The sequence below is a fragment of the Schistocerca nitens genome, chromosome 12 (assembly GCF_023898315.1).
Source record: "Schistocerca nitens isolate TAMUIC-IGC-003100 chromosome 12, iqSchNite1.1, whole genome shotgun sequence".
NCBI lineage: Eukaryota > Metazoa > Arthropoda > Insecta > Orthoptera > Acrididae > Schistocerca > Schistocerca nitens.
In genome coordinates this window covers 34,736,435-34,758,209 of record NC_064625.1, presented here as the reverse complement: position 1 = coordinate 34,758,209, position 21,775 = coordinate 34,736,435, and the positions used below count along the sequence as shown (strand labels likewise).

At 40.7% G+C, this 21,775-nt stretch overlaps 1 protein-coding gene across 1 annotated transcript in view; it reads left to right on the top strand.

Moving 5' to 3' along the window:
• The window catches only part of LOC126215102 (uncharacterized), an 83,329-nt gene that overhangs the window by 57,723 nt on the left and 3,831 nt on the right, over positions 1–21,775 (top strand). The window contains exon 7 of the mRNA XM_049941752.1: positions 18,317–18,541. Within this exon, the coding sequence (XP_049797709.1) occupies positions 18,317–18,541 (225 nt within the window). The remainder of the gene's footprint in view (positions 1–18,316; positions 18,542–21,775) is intronic.

Below are 21,775 nucleotides of genomic sequence, written 5' to 3'. Positions count from 1 at the left end.
ACCAGTGTAACTACCAGAATGTTGAACACGTGCATGCTTTGTGTGGTACAGGTGTTGGATGGCAGTTTGTAGGATGGTGTTCAATGCCTGTTGTACTTGGTCAGTCAATACAGGGACAGTTAATGCCGGTTACGGATGACGCTGGAGTTGTCAGCTGACGTCTCGTGTGTGCTCGATTGCAGACTGATCGGGTATTTAAGCATGCCGAGGCATCGTGTCAAGACTGTCAGGTTACAACAGCGGTATGTGGGTGAGCATTACCTGTTGGAAAACGCATCCTGAAATACTGTTCATGTATGGCAGCACAACAGATTGAATCCCCAGATTAACATACAAATTTGGAGTCGGGGTGTCTGGGATAACCATAGGATACTCCTGCTGTCATACGAAATTGCACTCCAGACCATAACTCCAGGTGTAGATCCATTGTGTCTTAGCATGCAAACAAATTGGTTACAGGCCCTTGACTAGCCCGTCTTCTAACCTCCACGTGCTCATCATTGGCACAGAGGCAGAATGAGCTTTCATTAGCAAACACAACAGACCTTCACCCTGCCCTCAAATGACATCTCACTAGGCACCACACAAGTTGCAAGTGGCGGTGGTTTGCAGTCAAAGGAATGCACTCTATGGGCTGTATAACACAGTGCTGCCCTTAAGGTAACAGTGCATTGTGTCACTTTGGTGCCAACTGCTGCTGCAGGTGCAATATGATGCGACAGTGCTGTGTGGCCATCCAGAACCAGGTTTTATTTGATGGTAGAATCTACTGCAAAATTGCCGTTCAGTATCCCTGACATCGATTTGTTGTGGAATTTTTGAACATATTCTGAGCTCAGACATAATGAGGTATCTTGAATGGAATGACCTTCTCAGTGCCAACTAGCACGGTTTCTGAAAAACATCGATCATGTGAAACCCAGCTTGCTCTTCCCTCACATTTGGGTGCTAATGACCGTAGCAGTTTTGCGCCCTAAAACCATAAAAAAAAAGAACCCTTCCCTCACATGACATACTGAAAGGTTTGGATCAAGTTAGTGAAGTAGATTCAGTATTTCTTGATTTCTGAAAAGTACCTGACTCATCTACATCTGCATGGTTACTGTGCAATTCACACTTTAGTGCTTGGCAGAGGGTGCATCGAATCATTTTCGTACTGTTTCTCTGCTATTCCACTCTCGAATGGTGCGTAGGAAAAAGGAACACCTAAATCTTTCAGTTCGAGCTCTGATTTTATCATGATGATCATTTCTCCCTTTGTAGGTGGGCGCCAACAAAATATTTTCGCATTTGGAAGAGAATGTTGGTGATTGAAATTTCGCAAATAGATCTCACTGCAAAGAAAACCGCCTTTGTTTCAGTGACTGCTACCCCAACTTGTGTATCATATCAGTGACACACTCACCCCTATTGCACGATAACACAAAACGAGCTGCCCTTCTTTGCACTTTTTCGACGTCCTCTGTCAATCCTACCTGGTAAGGATCCCACACCGTGCAGCAATATTCCAGCAGAGGACGTCAAGTGTAATGTAGGCTGTCTCTTTAGTGGGTTTGTCGCATCTTCTAAGTGTTCTGCCAACAAAGCGCAGTCTTTGTTTTGTCTTCCCCACAATATTATCTATGTGGTCTTTCCAATTTAAGTTGCTCGTAATTGTAATTCGTAGGTATCTAGTCGAATTGATTTGTGTGATTTATCATATACCTAAAATTTATTGGATTTTGTTTTAGTTCCCATGCGGATGACCTCTCACCACTTTTCTTTGTTTAGTGCCAATTGCCACTTTTCGCACCATACAGAAATTCTCTCTAGATCATTTTGTAATTGGAATTGATCATCTGATGATTTTATTAGATGGTAAATTACAGTGTCAACTGCAGACAATCAGATTATCACATAGATCATTTATGTAAATCAGGAACAGCAGAGGGCCTATGACACTACCTTGCAGAACGCCAGATATCACTTCTGCTCATACCACACCTATGCTTACTGCCAAAGGTATTATCATATGAGGTCTGAACTGAAATTTGTGACTGGATTAAGGATGTCTTGGAAGGGAGGACGGAGCATGTTATCGTGGATGGAGAGTTGTCGTCAGTTGTAGAAGTAACTTTGGATGTGCTCTAGGGACATGTTTTGGGACCCGTGCTGTTCATGTTGCATGTTAGTGACCTTGCAGACATTACTCGCAGTAAAATCAGACTTTTTGCAGTTATCTGAAAGAAGCTGCATCAATATTCAGTCGTATCTTGATAAGATTTCAACTTGGTGCAAGTATTGACAACTTGCTTTAATGTAAAAAAAATGTAAAATCGTGCACTTTTCATTTTGTAAAGTTGTAGTATCCTGTGACAGTAATATCAATATATCACTGTTGAAATCAGCCAACTCATACAAATACCTGCGTGTAACACTTTGAAGGAATATGAAATGAAATGATCACATAGGCTCAGCCGTGGGTTAAGCAAGTGGTAAGACTTTGGTTTATTGGTAGAATACTGGGAAGTGCAATCAGTCTACAAAGGAGGTTGCTTACAAATCACTCATGTTACCAGTTGTAGAATATTGCTCAAGTGTGTAGGACATGTACCAAATAGGACTAACAAGACATTGAACATATACAGAGAGGGACAGCACAAATGGTGAGAGGTTTGTTTGATCAGTGTGAGAGTATCACAGAGATACTGAAGAAACTCAAGTGGCAGACTCTTGAAGATAGAGGTGAACGATTCTGAGAAAGTATGTTAACAAAGTTTCATGAACTGGCCTTAAATGATGACTCTAGGAATATACAAAAAACCCCTATATTGGGATTGTGAGGATAAGACTAGAATAATTACTGCATGCGCAGAGGCATTCAGTCAATCATTCTTCCCACAATCCGTACGTGAATGGAATGGGAAGAAACTAATAACTGGTACAGTGGGACACATGCTCTGGCCACAGTGGTTTGCAGAGTATAGATGTAGATGTAAATGTAAATGTAGACCACCGCTGTCAGCAATCTCGTACAGTGGCTCCATTCCTGCCCAGTATTTGTGCAGAATCGCAGAAGGAACATTCAGCTTCTTGTAGTGCTATTAGATGACCTCATTCAAACTCAGTGGGATGTAGATAATGGTGTCTTCGTTGACTTAAAGGCATTCATGACTAACATAAACTCACCACTTACAATCTCAAAGGTAACTAACGTTCATGACCCTTACAATGTGTATTTAAAATAGACCTGGTTTGCATCATCACAATGCACTACTAATGCCACTCAACTTTCCTTGATAGTGCAATTTTTTTCTGTCAGTGTGTATCAATTATTTTTATGTATATCAGGAGGAAAGAGCTACTGCTCCTTCTGTTCTACTACTCAGCTGCAGTTGATATACAATACAGGGTGTTTCAAGAAGTATACATGTATTACAAAGTATTATGTTGTCAAAACTTCAGATTGCGGTGGCTACAGTGCAGCAGAAGCCTTTGTGTTCTCTAGTCTGTGAAGTGTAATTCTGTGATTAAAATGATATTGATGATTAGTAAACACTGTGTGTGTGTGTGTGTGTGTGTGTGTGTGTGTGTGTGTGTGTGTGTGTGTGGTGTGCGCGCGCGTTCGTTCGTTCGTTTCCAACGAAAATGTCACACAAATCCAAACTGCCAACAGTTTTGCATGCTTCAAGATGTTGGTTGGTCGTGAAGCCATGCAGGTTACAGATGTTACACCACGATGACAAACAGAAATGTGTGGTATTTTCTGACGAGTTTCAGAATGCTATTGACAGTGATGATTTTTTCACACATTGCATCATGTTCAGCGATGAAGTGACTTTTCTCCTTAGAGAGAAAGTAAACAAACATAATGTTTGAATATGGAGCCTACAGAAGCACATGCACACATTTAACCTGTACAAGATTCACCCAGAGTTTGTGTGTGATAGCCCTCTGACCTGTATGTGGCCAATCCTTCCTTGATGTAAACATTAACATTCTGCAGTGTCTTGCTATGTGACATAAGAATTTGTTTCCAAAGCTGAACGAGGACAATTAATTTTTTTCAACAAGATGGGTCATCCCTTCAGTGGAGTCTCAAAGTTCATAAATATCTGAATGAAACTCAACCAGCTGTTGGATTGGTCTTCAAACAGCTGGTGACGTAGCTCTCCTCAGTTGACCTCAGCAGTCACCGGATTTGATGTCCTGTGACATTACATTAAGGACAACATTTATGTACCAACACTACCGTCGAACCTAAAAGAGTTGAAGAACTGGATCCGTACTGCCATAACATCAGTGACAGTGAAATACTTACCCAAGTGTGGGAGGAATTTGATCATCAGTGTGGTAATATTTGTGTCGTCGGTGGAAGATATATCGAACATCAGTAATCTAAACTTGAGAGATTTCTAAATGTGTGTTCCAGTTTCATAGTTGTATGTTGTACAGTTTAATAAATATAAATGTTTGAAATATTTTTTAAACATCCTCAACTTTAAACAGAGCATTTATGTAACTTTACATGGACCATCGCCAGCTGTAAAAATCTGTTTCATATGAACATAAGTTATATTGAGTTTACATTCCTGAGTTCTAATATTCATTTCCTTTTGAATATCTAGCGAGTTTAAAGTTCCTGCCTGGTGTCTACCAGAAATCTATTAGAGATTTCTGAAGCAGCACATAAAACTCCTTTCTGAACATTAGACAAGGATGCCTAGTCAATACATAAATTTTTACTTAACATATTGTGGTTGTGAATTGCACAGTTCATCCTAAATTCACTTGTATTATTGAGGCAAATACCATTAACAGGTGTATGTATTGACATATAGATGGTTATATCTTTACTAGCCTGTAGATAGCTTTTGAGCTACATAAGGCATTGTCCACAAATACATACAGCAGCATGTTGTAACAATTTACATATAGGCTGTATTGGCCAACTCACAATTGCCCAGTTACATACTGAAACAGGGAAAGGGACTTTTCCATTGTTAGTTACAAGTTAATCAAAAATGTATAAGGCTTTTTCTTTTAGCCAGGATTCTGTTGCATTTATGAACTTGTTATTTTTAAATGCTTCATTAACCTGATAATTTTTTAACGAAAGATTTTTCCACATGCAGAAATGTTTTCAGTGTTTTTGTTAGTTTAGTCCAGGCAATATTCAAAGAGTTCCCGTTCCTGATTGTATAAGACTGGATTCGTGATGTCATAATCATCCCAGTTGATGAGAGTAACAAACAGATTCTAGACAGTCAATACTTTGTTTTCTATGAAATGAATTTTGTAGGGAGTGTTTACTCCTCACATACATGCATCAGATGGTTTTCTTTCTGCCAAAGAAAAACTCTTGTCTCCAGCTGAGCTACCCCACATCATTATACTGCAGTTTTGGTGGTGCATGTGGAAAAGATATGGTACACAAAGAGTCCCCTCCTCCCATGGACCATGGACCTTGTCGTTGGTGGGGACGCTTGCGTGTCTCATACACTACCGTAGGTGCAACCACAACGGAGGGGTATCTGTTGAGAGGCCAGACAAACGTGTGGTACCTGAAGAGAGGCAGCAGCCTTTTAAGTAGTTGCAGGGGCAACAGTCTGGATGATTGACTGATCTGGCCTTGTAACACTAACCAAAATGGCCTTGCTGTCCCGGTAATGTGAACGGCTGAAAGCAAGGGGGAAACTACAGCCGCCATTTTTCCCGAGGTCATGCATCTTTACTGTATGGTTAAATGATGATGGCGTCCTCTTGGGTAAAATATTCCGGAGGTAAAATAGTCCCCCATTCGAATCTCCAGGCGGGGACTACTCAAGAGGACGTCGTTATCAGGAGAAAGAAAACTGGCGCTCTACGGATTGGAGCATGGAATGTCAGATCCCTTAATCGGGCAGGTAGGTTAGAAAATTTAAAAAGGGAAATGGATAGGTTAAAGTTAGATATTGTGGGAATTAGTGAAGTTCGGTTGCAGGAGGAACAAGACTTTTGGTCAGGTGAATACAAGGCTATAAATACAAAATCGAACAGGAGTAATGCAGGAGTAGGTTTAATAATGAATAAAAAAAATAGGAGTGCGGGTAAGCTACTACAAACAGCATAGTGAACGCATTATTGTGGCCAAGATAGACACGAAGCCCACGCCTACTACAGCAGTACAAGTTTATATGCCAACTGGCTCTTCAGATGATGAAGAAATTGATGAAATGTATGATGAGATAAAAGAAATTATTCAGGTAGTGAAGGGAGACGATAATTTAATAGTCATGGGTGACTGGAATTCGTCAGTAGGAAAAGGGAGAGAAGGAAACATAGTAGGTGAATATGGATTGGGGCTAAGAAATGAAAGAGGAAGCCGTCTGGTAGAATTTTGCACAGAGCATAACTTAATCATAGCTAACATTTAGTTCAAGAATCATAAAAGAAGGTTGTATACATGGAAGAATCCCGGAGATACTAAAAGGTATCAGATAGATTATATAATGGTAAGACAGAGATTTAGGAACCAGGTTTTAAATTGTAAGACATTTCAAGGGGCAGATGAGGACTCTGACCACAATCTATTGGTTATGAACTGTAGATTAAAACTGAAGAAACTGCAAAAAAGATGGGAATTTAAGGAGATGGGACCTGGATAAACTGACTAAACCAGAGGTTCTACAGAATTTCAGGGAACAATTGACAGGAATGGGGGGAAAGAAATAGAGTAGAAGAAGAATGGGTAGCTTTGAGGGATGAAGTAGTGAAGGCAGCAGAGGATCAAGTAGGTAAAAAGACGAGGGCTAGTAGAAATCCTTGGGTAACAGAAGAAATATTGAATTTAATTGATGAAAGGAGAAAATATAAAAATGCAGTAAATGAAGCAGGCAAAAAGGAATACAAACGTCTCAAAAATGAGATCGACAGGAAGTGCAAAATGGCTAAGCAGGCATGGCTAGAGGACATATGTAAGAATGTAGAGGCACATATCACTAGGGGTAAGATAGATACTGCCTGCAGGAAAATTATAGACCTTTGGAGAAAAGAGAATCACTTGTATGAATATCAGGAGCTCAGATGTAAACCGTTCTAAGCAAAGAAGGGAAAGCAGAAAGGTGGAAGGAGTATATAGAGGGTCTATACAAGGGCATGTACTTGAGGACAATATTATGGAAATGGAAGAGGATGTAGATGAAGATGAAGTGGGAGATATGATACTGCGTGAAGAGTTTGACAGAGCACTGAAAGACCTAAGCCAAAACAAGGCCCCGGGAGTAGACAACATTCCTTTAGAACTTCTGATAGCCTTGGGAGAGCCAGTCCTGACAAAACTCTACCATCTGGTGACCAAAATGTATGAGACATGCGGAATACCCTCAGACTTCAAGAAGAGTATAATAAATCAAATCACAAAGAAAGCAGGTGTTGACAGATGTGAAAATTACCAAACTATCAGTTTAATAAGTCACGGCTGCAAAATACTAACGTAAATTCTTTACAGATGAATGGAAAAACTGGTAGAAGCCGACCTTGGGGAAGATCAGTTTGGATTCCGTAGAAATATGGGGACACGTGAGGCAATACTGACCCTACGACTTATCCTAGAAGCTAGATTAAGGAAAGGCAAACCTACGTTTCTAGCATTTGTAGAGTTAGAGAAAGCTTTTGAAAATGTTGACTAGAATACTCTCTTTCAAATTCTAAAGGTGGCAGGGGTAAAATACAGGGACCGAAAGGCTATTTACAATTTGTACAGAAACCAGATGGCAGTTATAAGAGTGGAGGGGCACGAAAGGAAAGCAGTGGTTGGGAAAGGAGTAAGACAGGGTTGTAGCCTCTCCCCAATGCTATTCAATTGAGCAAGCAATGAAGGAAACAAAAGAAAAATTCGGAGTAGGTATTAAAAAGCCATGGAGAAGAAATAAAAACTTTGAGGTTCGCCGATGACATTGTAATTCTGTCAGAGACAGCAAAGGACTTGGAAGAGCAGTTGAACAGAATGGACAGTGTATTGGAAGGAGGATATAAGATGAACATCAACAAAAGAAAAATGAGTGTTTTTGAAGAAGAGAAATTTGTTAACATCGAGTATAGATTTAAGTGTCAGGAAGTCGTTTCTATTTATTTTTTTTATTTATTTATTTATTGTTCCGTGGGACCAAATTAAGGAGAAGTTTCCATGGTCATGGAACGAGTCAATACATGAAATTATAACACGATATTAGAAACAGATAAAATGAAATATTAAAAAACATATTCAGGTGACAAGTCGTAAGTTTAAATAAAGAAAATCAACAATGTAACACTGGAATTTGCTTAATTTTTTAGCTCTTCCAGGAGCTCCTCGACAGAATAGAAGGAATGAGCCATGAGGAAACTCTTCAGTTTAGACTTAAAAGAGTTTGGGCTACTGCTAAGATTTTTGAGTTCTTGTGGTAGCTTATTGAAAATGGATGCAGCAGAATACTGCACTCCTTTCTGCACAAGAGTCAAGGAAGTGCATTCCACATGCAGATTTGATTTCTGCCTAGTATTAACTGAGTGAAAGCTGCTAACTCTTGGGAATAGGCTAATATTGCTAACAACAAACGACATTAAAGAAAATATATACTGTGAGGGCAATGTCAGAATTCTCAGACTATTGAATAGGGGTCGACAAGAGGTTCTCTGAATCAGAAGAATTACCCCAAAAAATAATACCATACGACATAAGTGTATGAAAATATGCGAAGTAGACAACTTTTCGTGTTGAAGTGTCACTTATTTTAGATACTGTTCTAATGGTAAATAAAGCAGCATTTAGTTTCTGAACAAGATCCTGGACATGGGCTTTCCACAACAGCTTACTATCTATCCGAACGCCTAGGAACTTGAACTGTTCTGTCTCGCTTATAATATGCCAATTCTGTCTGATCAAAATATCGGTTCTTGTTGAATTGTGAGTTAGAAACTGTAAAAACTGAGTCTTACTGTGATTTAGCATCAAATTATTTTCCACAAGCCACGAACTTATTTCATGAACTACATTATTTGTTACTATTTCAATATTACACACAAGATCCTTCACTATCAAGCTGGTGTCATCAGCAAACAGAAATATTTTTGAATCACCTGTAATACTAGAAGGCATATCATTTACATAAATAAGACCCTTGGGGAACGCCCCACTTAACAGTGCCCCATTGGGACTGAACATCACTACCACTCTCAATATTGCGGAGAATTACCTTCTGCTTTCTGTTCTTAAAGTAAGAGGTGAACCAATTGTAAGCTACTCCCCTTACTCCATAATGGTCCAACTTCTGCAGTAATATTTTGTGGTCAACACAGTCAAAAGCCTTCGTTAAATCAAAGAAAACACCTAGCGTACGCAACCTTTTATTTAATCCGTCCAAAACCTCACAGAGAAAAGAGACTATAGCATTTTCAGTTGTTAAGCCTTTTCTAAAACCAAACTGTACATTTTACAGCAAATTATGTGAATTTAAATGCTCCAGTAACCTTGTATATACAACCCTCTCGATAACTTTAGCAAACACCGATGGCATAGAGATAGGTCTATAATTGTCAACATTATCCCTGTCTCCCTTTTTATAAAGTGGCTTCACTACCGAGTACTTGAAACGGTCAGGAAACCGACCACTCCTAAAGGAAAAGTTACAGATATGGCTAAGTACTGGGCTAACATACATAGAACAATACTTCAGTATTCTGCTAGATACCCCGTCATATCCATGAGAGTTCTTGGTCTTTAGTGATTTAATTATTAACTCAATCTCCCTCTTGTCAGTATCATGGCGGAGCATGTCAGGTAACAGTCTCGGAACACTTTTTTCTAAGAGCGCTACATGATTCCCTGTTGGGACTAGAGATGGAGATGTCATTTTGATTTTTGTAAGTTATCGATGTGAACGTCAGAGACAGAGAGCTAGTTATATTACTGTTAAACTGAAAGTATTTGTATGGAGTGTAGCCATGTATGGAAGTGAAACGTGGATGATAAATAGTTTGGACAAGAAGAGAATAGAAGCTTTTGAAATGTGGTGCTACAGAAGAATGCTGAAGATTAGATGGGTAGACCACATAACTAATGAGGAGGTATTGAATAGGATTGTAGAGAAGAGGAGTTTGTGGCACAACTTGACTAGAAGAAGGGATCAGGTGGTAGGACATATTCTGAGGCATCAAGGGATGACCAAGGAGGGCAGCATGGAGGGTAAAAATCTTAGAGGGAGACAAAGAGATGAATACACTAAGCAGATTCAGAAGGATGTAGGTTGCAGTAGGTACTGGGAGATGAAGAAGCTTGCACAGGATAGAGTAGAATGGAGAGCTGCATCAAACCAGTCTCAGGATTGAAGACCACCACCACCACCACCACCACCACCACCACCACCACCACAACAACAACAACAACACAAAAAGTATGAGTTTTCCATGCACACATATTTTTTTATTATTCTGATGAGGTACAGCACACAGGATATTTTTTTGCATAAGTGATCTGTGTGATTATTCCAGTTGAGTTCCGTGTCAAGGTGGATACCCATCAGTTTGAAAGTCTTTGCCATAATAGCCACTACTTGCATCTTTTAGTGAGAGTACTATACTCTGTTTTGCTGTTGTGTAATGTTACTATATTTTACGGACCAGAGAAGCACTTTTTTCTTTGAAAAATTGCCTCCAAAATGCAGGTGCATCTTATACTCAACAATAATATAAACATGTTCAGTATTTATATTATGAAAAGTAAAGTTGATTGTTGCATTCCATCCTCGATTTTCCATTGCTTAATGTGCAGTATTTGATTTATAATTCCTGCCACTCTTAGAAGTGGCCACGTATTCGATACCATGAAAAACGTATCTCTATTGCATTCAAGTGGCAGCAGCAGTGCGCTGATGTGACTAACATGAGTTGCAGGGATTCACGAGCTTGCTCCCTCGTACCCCACCATCACAAACCCAGAGCACTGTCTAGACTGTGATGCGTTACTGTAGTCTAAAATGCCAGTGAACTTGAATTGGAAGTGATATGTGTTGTCAGTGACAGTACAATATTTTTGTTAGCAGCTAGTTTTGTAGTGGAAAAAATAAAAGGTATTTGTATGATGCAGGTTATAAGTTGAAAGTAATAGCAGATGCAGAACAACATGGAAACAGAGCAGCTGAGTGGCATTTCGGCCCTCCATCAACAGAAGAAACCACTCTCGCTTGGCAGGCTAGTAAGGAAGAAGTGAAAAAGTAGAGGACTGTAGATTCCATATTGAAATCGATTCAAGGAACTGTCAAAATAACATTGGAATTAATATGAAAAATATTCAGATACAAACTTGAAAGCTAGCGCTACAGTGGAACTTAACAGACTTAAAGGGTGGAGTTGGTTGGTGCTACAGGTTATTGAAGCATCGTGGTCTTAGCGTGTGAACCAAAACCAAAATATCTCAGAAAGTGCCACAGTAGTATGAAGAGAAAATATTATCTTTCCATCACTTTATTATTCAACATGAAAAGAATACCAGGGTGGAACTAAGCCAAATAGTGAATGTGGATGAAACTTCTGACATTTTATGTTCCAAGTAACAGAATTATTAGCATGAAAGGTACTAAAACTGTAGCTATAAAAATGAGCAGTCATGAAAAAATGCACTACACTGTTGTCCTCTCATGCTGTGCTGAGGGTACTAAACTTAAACCAGTGATCATTTTCAAGCGCGAAACAAAACAAAAACCTGAAATATCACCATGTGTTGTTGTTCATGTACATGACAAGGGCTGGATAGACGAGACTGGTACGAAATAATGGATTGCAGAGTGTTGGAGAGAAGGAAAGTTGCTTTATTGAAGAAGATTACTCTTCTTGTGCTAGATCAGTTTAGTAGTCATTTGAAAAGTCCTATGAGAGAAAAAGTGAGACAGGGAAATACAGAGCTTGCTAGTATTCTGGGAGGACTTTTCACAACTGCAACCTCTTGATATCTCAACAAATAAACCATTTAAAGTGTATATGATAGAGGAATGGAACAAATGGATGAAACCCAACATGAATTCACACTGAAGGGAACTTTAAAACAACCTACAATCAAATAAGTGTGTCAATGGATAAAACAATCATAGTGTAGAGTGAGAGGAGACATTATTGTTAAATCTTTCAAGAAGTGCGGCATTTGGCATTTGTATACACATCCTTCACCTACACATCAACTCAGCCAATGAACACACCCGTCAACTCCTATCCCTAATCAAAGTCCTCAATCTTTCCTCTCCCACATCCACACTGGCTGTTCAGAGCATCCTCCTACAGGTCAACCACAAATTAGAACAGCATGCCACCTTCCACCTCAAAAAACTATCCAGTCTCCTGGTTTCCCACCTCAACTCACTCACCCTCCACAACCTTTCCAACAAACCTCAACCTCCTCTCATTGCACACAGACCCAGTCTCTCCCATCTACTCAATCTCCCCCTTCCAGCTCCACTACCCCCAAAACCTCAAAATTCTAATTAACACAATCTGGAATCACAACACCCCAATTCAGTAGTTAACCTTTCCTCCAAACCTCTCTCCCAGTCTGAAACCTCTGTCCTATCCAAAGGCCTCACCTTCAGCCCCACTCCCAGATTCAACCAAACAGCCCTCGCCAAAGATTTACAGTCCTACACTCAGTCTCTGCTGGAAATATCACTTTGCCACGAAGAAAAATAATCCTAATCCTATTCCTAATGATCCAACTCCCCAAGACACTATCCAAATTGAACCCTGCCTGGAACAGTTCCGTCTTCAGTCACAGCGGGACCCACCTTCTGTTCCTCAAAATCACCCTCTCCAAACCTTCCAGGAATTTCTCACTTCCAGCCTTGCCTCTCAATCTTTCTTGAAAATCCTTAATCCTACTCCCATCATCACTACAGCTGAAGCCCAGGCTATCCGTGATCTGAAGGCTGACCGATCCATCGTTATTCTTCCGGCTGACGAGGGTTCCACGACCGCGGTACTTCATCGTCGGGAGTATGTGGCTGAGGGACTGCGTCAGCTTTCAGGCAACACTACAAACAAAGTTTGCCAACGTAATCCCACTCCTGATGTCCAGGTGGAGCTTCAAGGAATCCTCGGAATCTTAGGCCCCTACAAAACCTTTCACCTGACTCCATAAACCTCCTGACCCCACCGACACCCCGCACCCCTACATCCTACCTACTTCCTAAAATTCACAAACCCAAACATCCCGGCCGCCCCATTGTAGCTGGTTACCAAGCCCCCACAGAACGTATCTCTGCCTACGTAGATCAACACCTTCAACCCATTACATGCAGTCTCCCATCCTTCATCAAATACACCAACCACTTTCTCAAATGCCTGGAATCCTTACCCAATCTGTTACCCCCAGAAACCATCATTGTAACCATTGATGCCACTTCCTTATACACAAATATCCCGCACGTCCAGGGCCTCGCTGTGATGGAGCACTTCCTTTCACACCGATCATGTGCTACACTACCTAAAACCTCTTTCCTCATTACCTTAGCCAGCTTCATCCCAACCCACAACTTCTTCACTTTTGAAGGTCAGACATACCAACAATTAAAGGGAACAGCCCCCTTGTACGCCAACCTGTTTATGGGTCGCTTAGAGGAAGCCTTCTTGGTTGCCCAAGCCTGCCAACCCAAAGTTTGGTACAGATTTATTGATGAGATCTTCATGATCTGGACTCACAGTGAAGAACAACTCAGAATTTCCTCTCCAACCTCAACTCCTTTGGTTCCATCAGATTCACCTGGTCCTACTCCAAATCCCATTCCACTTTCCTCGACGTTGACCTCCATCTGTCCAATGGCCTGCTTTACACATCTGTCCACATCAAACCCACCAACAAGCAACAGTACCTCCATTATGACAGCTGCCACCCATTCCATGTCAAACGGTCCCTTCCCTACAGCTTAGGTCTTCGTGGCAAACGAATCTGTTCCAGTCCTGAATCCCTGAACCATTACACCAATAACCTGAAAACAGCTTTCGCATCCCGCAACTACCCTCCCGACCTGGTACAGAAGCAAATAGCTAGAGCTACTTCCTCATCCCCTCAAACCCAGAACCTCCCACAGAAGAACCCCAAAAGTGCCCCACTTGTGACAGGATACTTTCCGGGACTGGATCAGACTGACGGTGGCTCTCCAGCAGGGATACGACTTCCCCAAATCCTGCCCTGAAATGAGATCCATCCTTCATGAAATCCTCCCCACTGCACCAAGAGTGTCTTTCTGCCGTCCACCTAACCTTCTTAACCTCTTGGTTCATCCCTATGAAATCCCCAAACCACCCTCCCTACCCTCTGGCTCCTACCCTTTTAACCGCCCCCGGTGTAATACCTGTCCCATGTACCCTCCCACCACCACCTACTCCAGTCCTGCAGCCCGGAAGGTGTACACAATGAAAGGCAGAGCCACATGTGAAAGCACCCACATGATTTACCAACTGACATGCCTACACTGTGAAGCCTTCTATGTGGGGATGACCAGCAACAAACTGTCCATTTGCGTGAACGGACACAGGCAGACAGTGTTTGTTGGTAATGAGGATCACCCTGTGGCTAAACGAGCCTTGGTGCATGGCCAGCACATCTTGGCACAGTTTTACACCGTCTGGGTTATCTGGATACTTCCCACTGACACCAACCTATCAGAACTCCGGAGATGGGAACTTGCCCTTCAATATATTCTCTCTTCCCGTTATCCACCAGGCCTCAACCTCCGCCAATTTCAAGTTGCCGCCCCTCGTACCTCACCTGTCATTCAATAACATCTTTGCCTCTGTACTTCCGCCTCGACTGATATCTCTGCCCAACCTGTTTGCATTTATATATGTCTGCCTGTGTCTGTATATGTGCAGATGGGTGTGTGTGTGTGTGTGTGTGTGTGTGTGTGTGTGTGTGTGTGTGTGTGTAATATAACAATATGAGAGAAGGAAAGTTGCCACTCACCATATAGTGGAGATGCTGAGCCACGATATGCACAATAAAAAGATTGTGTGAATCTTGTTACTGTGCCTATCAACTGCTTTGAAAGGTAACAAGCTAAGATCATTGGCATAAACAATGAACAGGAATGGTCGAAGCAAAAATACCTGAGGCACTCAGCTTATAATATTTAGAAAACCCAATTTATGCTTTGTGAGTTAAGACCATTTGTGTCCTATAAGACAAGTAAGATTTCAGTGTGTCCCTGCCTGCATGTTACTGCTTAGTGTTTGTTTATGTACAAGAATATTATGTTATTGTCAGAGATGTATGTTTGATCGGCTAACTTGGCATATGTGTATTGGTTTTGTTCAAATTTGTGCAAGACAGACCTTACAATACCTGGCACAGCCTTTATTGTAGACTGACCATCACAAAGCCCATATTGAGCGTAATTCAAGAGACAGTTGTTCTTGAATTATTTATGTTGCTTTTTTGTCACCACTGCAGTGATTTTAACTGTGTCATATGTAACTATTGTCAGGTAAAGAAATATAAATGCGAACCACCAAGTATGTGTTACTCCACTGGAAAAGTGGAACTGTTGCCCCTCCATGAGCCTTCAGGGCCACTGCTATCTTACTTACCTCATAGCACAACAGATTCCAAGTGTTTTATGAACAATATCATGACATATATTTCAAGTTTTCAAATGACACCTTTTGGAGCATCATGTGTAGTGCAAGAAGCTTTATTTTGATTTTTGTATGCAAAAGAATGTGTGAATTTATGTGCGACTTTTACTCTGAGACGAGTTACCACTTAGAGTGCTAAAAGTGCGCGTGTACAGTTCGCTGACCTGTGCGGTAAATTTTATTTTTATGATATCGACTCTGATGGAGACAAATCCAGTTTTTGTTAGAATTTATGTGAGATCACGTTATTACAAGTCGTTTAGCCCATTAGGGAAAACTGAAACTTGTGTAATCGAGCTGTCCTGTAAATTGCATACAATAGTTATAAATGCACTTGGACATAATGCACTAAGTTGGAAGTTAATTTTGAGACAAGTACTGATTTTGACGAAAATGAACTGAAAGTGTATTTAAAATATCGAGGTTCAGTTTTAATTGAGACGCAAATCACCATTTTGATTATGTTGCCTAGCCCTTTTTAATGCAGATTAATTAATTTATCACAATGATTTGCGATGCAGTAAGTCCTATTACACACATAAAATGTTACATTTGACCACCCACATGAGAGTATGAGAATGAGAGTGTTTTTCTTTCCATAAATGCCAATAAGCCATCAGTTTCAAAAGTTAAATCACCAACTGTTGCATAACTTCATTGTATCACTACGGAACTTATTATATTGTGTCTTTTCATCAAGAGATCACAAGAAGACGACTAAAAGAAGAGGCATTAGTAAATCATGTTTGATGTATTTGCAATGGCATTATCTAGGTAGGCATTGTACCTGGTAGGTAGGGACAGGAAAATTTTGTGAAAATGATGATGTGGAAAATAACTCAAATTAGCGGTTTTTTGTGAAATAACACAAATTAGTGACTTTTATGAGATTTTGCAAAGTTTGTAATTTTGCTGAATAAAAGCCAAACTATGGAACATCTATGATAGTATGTAACAATATTAGAGAAGGAAAGTTGCTACTCATCATATAGCGGAGATGCTGAGTCGCAGATAGACACAACAAAAAGCAGTGTGGTTTCAGTTGCCCGAGACTGCAGTTTGTGTGTGTGTGTGTGTGTGTGTGTGTGTGTGTGTGTGTGTGTGGGCGGGGGGAGGGGGAGTTGTTGTTGTTGTTGTTGACAAAGGCCTTAATGGCTGAAAGCTATAATTGTGTGAATCTTTTTGTTGTGCCTATCTGCGACTCAGCATCTCCGCTATATGGAGAGTAGCAACTTTCCTTCTCTAATGTTATTGCCATATAAAAATGTTATTTATCTAAAGATAGCAGTTTACTAATATTTACCATTTATAGTTATTAAATGTTGTAAATGTTAAAAAGCATCACCAAAACTGCCAAAAACAACACTGAATTTGACAAAAAAATATGAATGTGGCAAACTTATGTAAAGGTTGCAGTTTGCCATGGAAAGAATACTTGACAATGCCGAGAGGAGCTTGTGAAAGTGACAGGAAATGCTGCTGTACCCTACTGAACAGATGCTCGATGGGTAGATGCATTCGAGCATGGAAGAGCGTGTGCGCAGTCTGTGCTCATAGCCAGGTCACCCAAAACTCAGAGAGCAACATAATATGAAAGCACAGTAATTGCTGTGTGCTCTGGTATTGGGAGGACAACAACCTACAGGATTTTATACAAAGAGCTACAGGTGCGTAAAGTTGCTGCAAAGTGGGTGCCTTGTGCCTGAAGTGGAAAAGTGAACACATTATGAAACTTGTGTGTATCTAGAGTGTTTGAGAAGGAGGGAGACAATATGCTTGCTCGTCATAATATATGAATTTTGGGCCAGGGTCTGCAAGTCCAAACTGAAATGCCAGTCTGCAGAATGGCCTCTTCAAAGCTCACCACACAGACAGGAATTGCATTGCGATCCCTCTAACAGGTTAATGGTCATCGTAGTACATGACGTTAGAGGAGTGATTTTGTGCCATTTCATCCCACATGGACTAACTTAATTCACTGTACTACTGTTGCACTTTCCTGCAATGACACCTATGACGGGCTGTTCGGGAGAAACGTCCTGAATGTCTACATAATGCATTAGTTCTCTCAGGGCAATGCGAGAGCCCGTAAGGTTTTTGTGTGTGTGTGTGTGTGTGTGTGTGTGTGTGTGTGTGTGTGTGTGTGTGTGTGTGTGTGTGTGTGTGTGTAATCTGCTCGTGGAATGGGGATGGGAAGTACGGGAGCATCCACCAGACCTTGCGATTATGACTTCATACTGAAACTGAACATGTGAAGATATTGCCACAGCAGTGATGCTTGAGACCCAACAATTTGCTTATGGTGAGGCCACAGGTATTCGACGTCTTCCATGGCATTTGCAGTGTGTGATGGATTCATTCGAAGACTATTTCAAGGAACTCGGCGATATCCAGGTCCATGTTCATATTGCAATAGCCAGTAAAATCATTTGAAACTACAAAATTTGTTTTTTCTTTTTTCCTCATGCTATATCTTTACGCCAACATGTAATGCTTACATTTAAACTCACCTACCATTTGCATATTTCAGAATTTGTTTTAATTTTTTACTATTTTTGAGACACAAATAAAATAGTTTCCATGACCTTTGCAGTGACCCGTGTATGTGTGGAAATTAATCAAATTGCCAAGACTAATGTTATTTTTTTTCTCAGCCCCTTTTTTCGCAGATAAATGATAGCAAACATGTTGCTGCTTCCAGACTGGATGTGTCATATTGCAGACGTCTCGGCGGAGAGCTGATCCCTCGCCTCACATCACTACCCCATCTCCATACATTAGTGATGAAAGGGTTGGACCTTTCACAGCTGCAACCAGGTCTGGGCAGTATTGTGGAGTTGTCCAATTTGCGCTGTCTGACACTCAATCATTCCATTGTTGCTGGAGTACCGTTTGATAAGTTTCCGGGCAAGCTTGTCAGACTCAGGTAATAAAAGAACAAAGTGTGATCGGAGATGTAAAATTATGTGTGTATCACAAGGAAAATTCATTTTAAAATTATGAGGGACAATTGGTGTGTAGTACCTATCTTCAGAAGGTAGAAGTCAATGTTGCTGATAGACACACAAAACACATGCAACATAGTCCTAGCATTTGGAACTACTAGTAGTGTCTTCCTTTGGGTAGCGATGCGGACCTCCAATGCAGTTAGTCTTTCTTGTATTTCCTCATTTCCCCAACCTTTCAAACATCTGCAAACACCATTGCTCTCATATTTTCATCTCCTATTTGCACTGCCATCTGTCATTATCTTATCCATAACAGTAATGCAGAATAGAAATATTGAACACCTTTACTTCATCCCATTTTTTCTGTTGAAGCCAATCTCCCTTCTTTTCTCCTATGCCACATGACTTACACTTCACTGATTCATTTTCTTTGTTGTTCTTACTGTCAGCCTTTGAATTCCCCTTTTCTGAAGAGTTTCTGAGATTGCGTTGCTTGTCACTCTCTCATACGCTTTCTCAATGTCCAGGAACACCACTGTTAAATTCTTACCATATTCGTAGTCTCTTTTACCTGCTTTACACTACAAATTGGATCCACTGTTGATCTTCCTGGCATAAGCACATATTGTTTCCCTCAGTCCTCCTCCTATCATCTTCCTCACTATATTTTCCAGAATCACCTCGAAAACCTTGGTAGTGTGACACATCATAGTAAGCACTGTAAAATTTTGACATTACATGGTCTCCTTTGAAATACTCTCATCTGCAACTGATACACTGCTCTCAGTGCCATTTCACTTCCCGAAGCAGTCCTGGTACACCTGTTGCTGGATTGCGTTAAGTGCTGTCTGCGAATTTTCTTTTATCTCGTCTATCATTGCAAATCTTTGTGCTTTCAACTTTGAAAATCAGCCCGCCTCTGAATAGCTTCGATGTCTTCCTTCAATCTGACCTGGTATGGATCCCAAACATTCGAGCAGTACTCAAGAATAGGCTGCACCAGTGTACTGTATGCAATCTCCTTTACAAGTGAACCACTCTTAAAATTCTCCCAATAAACCCAAGTCGACCATTTGCCTTCCGTACCTCAGTTGTCACATGCTCATTCCATTTCGTATAGCTGTACAATGTTACGCCTAGGTATTTAAATTACTTGACTGCGTCAAGCAGGACACTAGTAATACTGTATCTGAATGTTACAGGTTTGTTTCTACTACTCATCTGCATTAGATTACATTTTTCCACACTTAGAGCTAGCTGCCATTCATCACACCAACTAGAAATTTTGTCAAAGTCGTCTTGTATCTTCCTACAGTCACTCAACGTTGACACCTTACCATACACTACAGCATCATCAGCAAACCACCATAGATTGCTGCCCACCCTGTCTGCTAAGTCATTTATGTATATTGAGAATAACAGTGGTCCCATCCCCTTCCCTGGGGCACTCCTGACGATACCCTTGTCTCTGATGAACATCACTGTCAAGGACAACATATTGGGTTCTATTAGTTAAGAAGTCTTCTATCCACACACACATCTGTGAACTTATTCCATATGCTGATACGTTTGTTAACAGCCTGCAGTGGGCCACAGTGTCAAATATTTTCTGGAAATCTAAAAATATGGAATCTGCCTGTTGCCCTTCATCCACAGTTCACAGTATATTATGTGAGAAAAGGACAAGCTGAGTTTTGCACAAGCGATGCTTTCTAAAACCGTGCTGATTTGTGTTCATAAGCTTCTCAGTCTCAAGAACATTTATTATTTTCAAACTGAGAATATGTTCAAGGATTCTGCAGCAAGCCAAAGTTATTGATATTGGTCTGTAATTTTGTGGGTCCGTTCTTTTACCATTCGTATATACTGGAGTCACCTGTGCTTTTTTCCAGCCGCTTGGGACCTCGTGCTTGGCGAGAAATTCACAGTAAATGCAAGCTAGCTAGGTAAAGGACCATTCCAGAGGGCGAGAAATTCACAGTAAATGCAAGCTAGCTAGGTAAAGGACCATTCCAGAGGGTACTCTTTGTAAAACTGAATTGGGATTCCATCTGGGCCTGGTGACTTATTTGCTTTCAAATCTTTCAGTTGTTAATCTATGCCAGGGAATGCTTATTACAATGTAGTCTATATGGGAGTCTGTCCGATGGTCAAATGAGGGTATGTTTATAAGATTCTCTTGTGTGAACAATTTCGTGAATGTGAAATTCAAAACTTCACTTTGCTGTATTCAATTGCCTCATCAGTCTGGTCAACAAGGGACTAATGGAAGCCTTAGACCCATGTAGCAGTTTTGTGTAGGACCAGGTGTCCTTCGCTATATTCCATCTCCACACATCTTCATCCAGTCCACACAAAATGTCTCCTTTCTTGGTCATTATCACTTCCTTTACTTCTGTCCTGGCAGTCTCTGGTGCTCATTTTCCTCTTCCGTATCTGCATTGCTGTTTAGTAGCTCTTCAGAATATCTCTTCTACATCTCCTTTATTTCCTAAACATCCTCAATTTTGTTTCCTTCTTTCCTGATTATCCTGACATCATGTTTCTCTTCTTAGATAACCATTTCGTAGAGAACCTTCTTATACTCCCCTCACTGCCTTCGTCCATTGCTTTTGTCCACTCTCCTGTCCATTTCCTCCTTTCTCCTGCTACCACTCTTAGCCACCTTCTTATCAGTGTATTCCTTCTTGCTTCCCTCTATTCTCCTAATAGCATATACAGAATGCTTTTCCTTCTTTTCGACATCCTCACTTACTCTGTAATTCACCAGTGTGTTTCTCTCCATCTTTTCTTATCACTGATTTTTCCACAGAAGTTTTCTGCTGTTTTCACCATCATTGTTCCTCCCCTACTGATTACATTTCATCCCTTGGGATGGTGCTCTTTATTATTTTCTAAAACTGTTCTTGCATTTCTCTTCTTTGAACTTCCACACACTCATCCTCTTTCCTCTCTTTCTGATCCCTTTTCATATTTAATCCCTCTATCACTGCTAAAAGACAATGACTGCTATCTAGGGTTTTTGGAAGGTACTACCTTGATGTCTGACTGTTCTGTGTCCTATTCTCACATGTAGTCTACCACACATTTACTTGACATATCGTGGCTGTAACATTACCTAATGACTGATCTATCCTGTTACCTTCATATTGCTTCTGTTGATGTTTATCAGATACTCTGAAGACATTACCCATTCCTTTCAATTCCTCCCC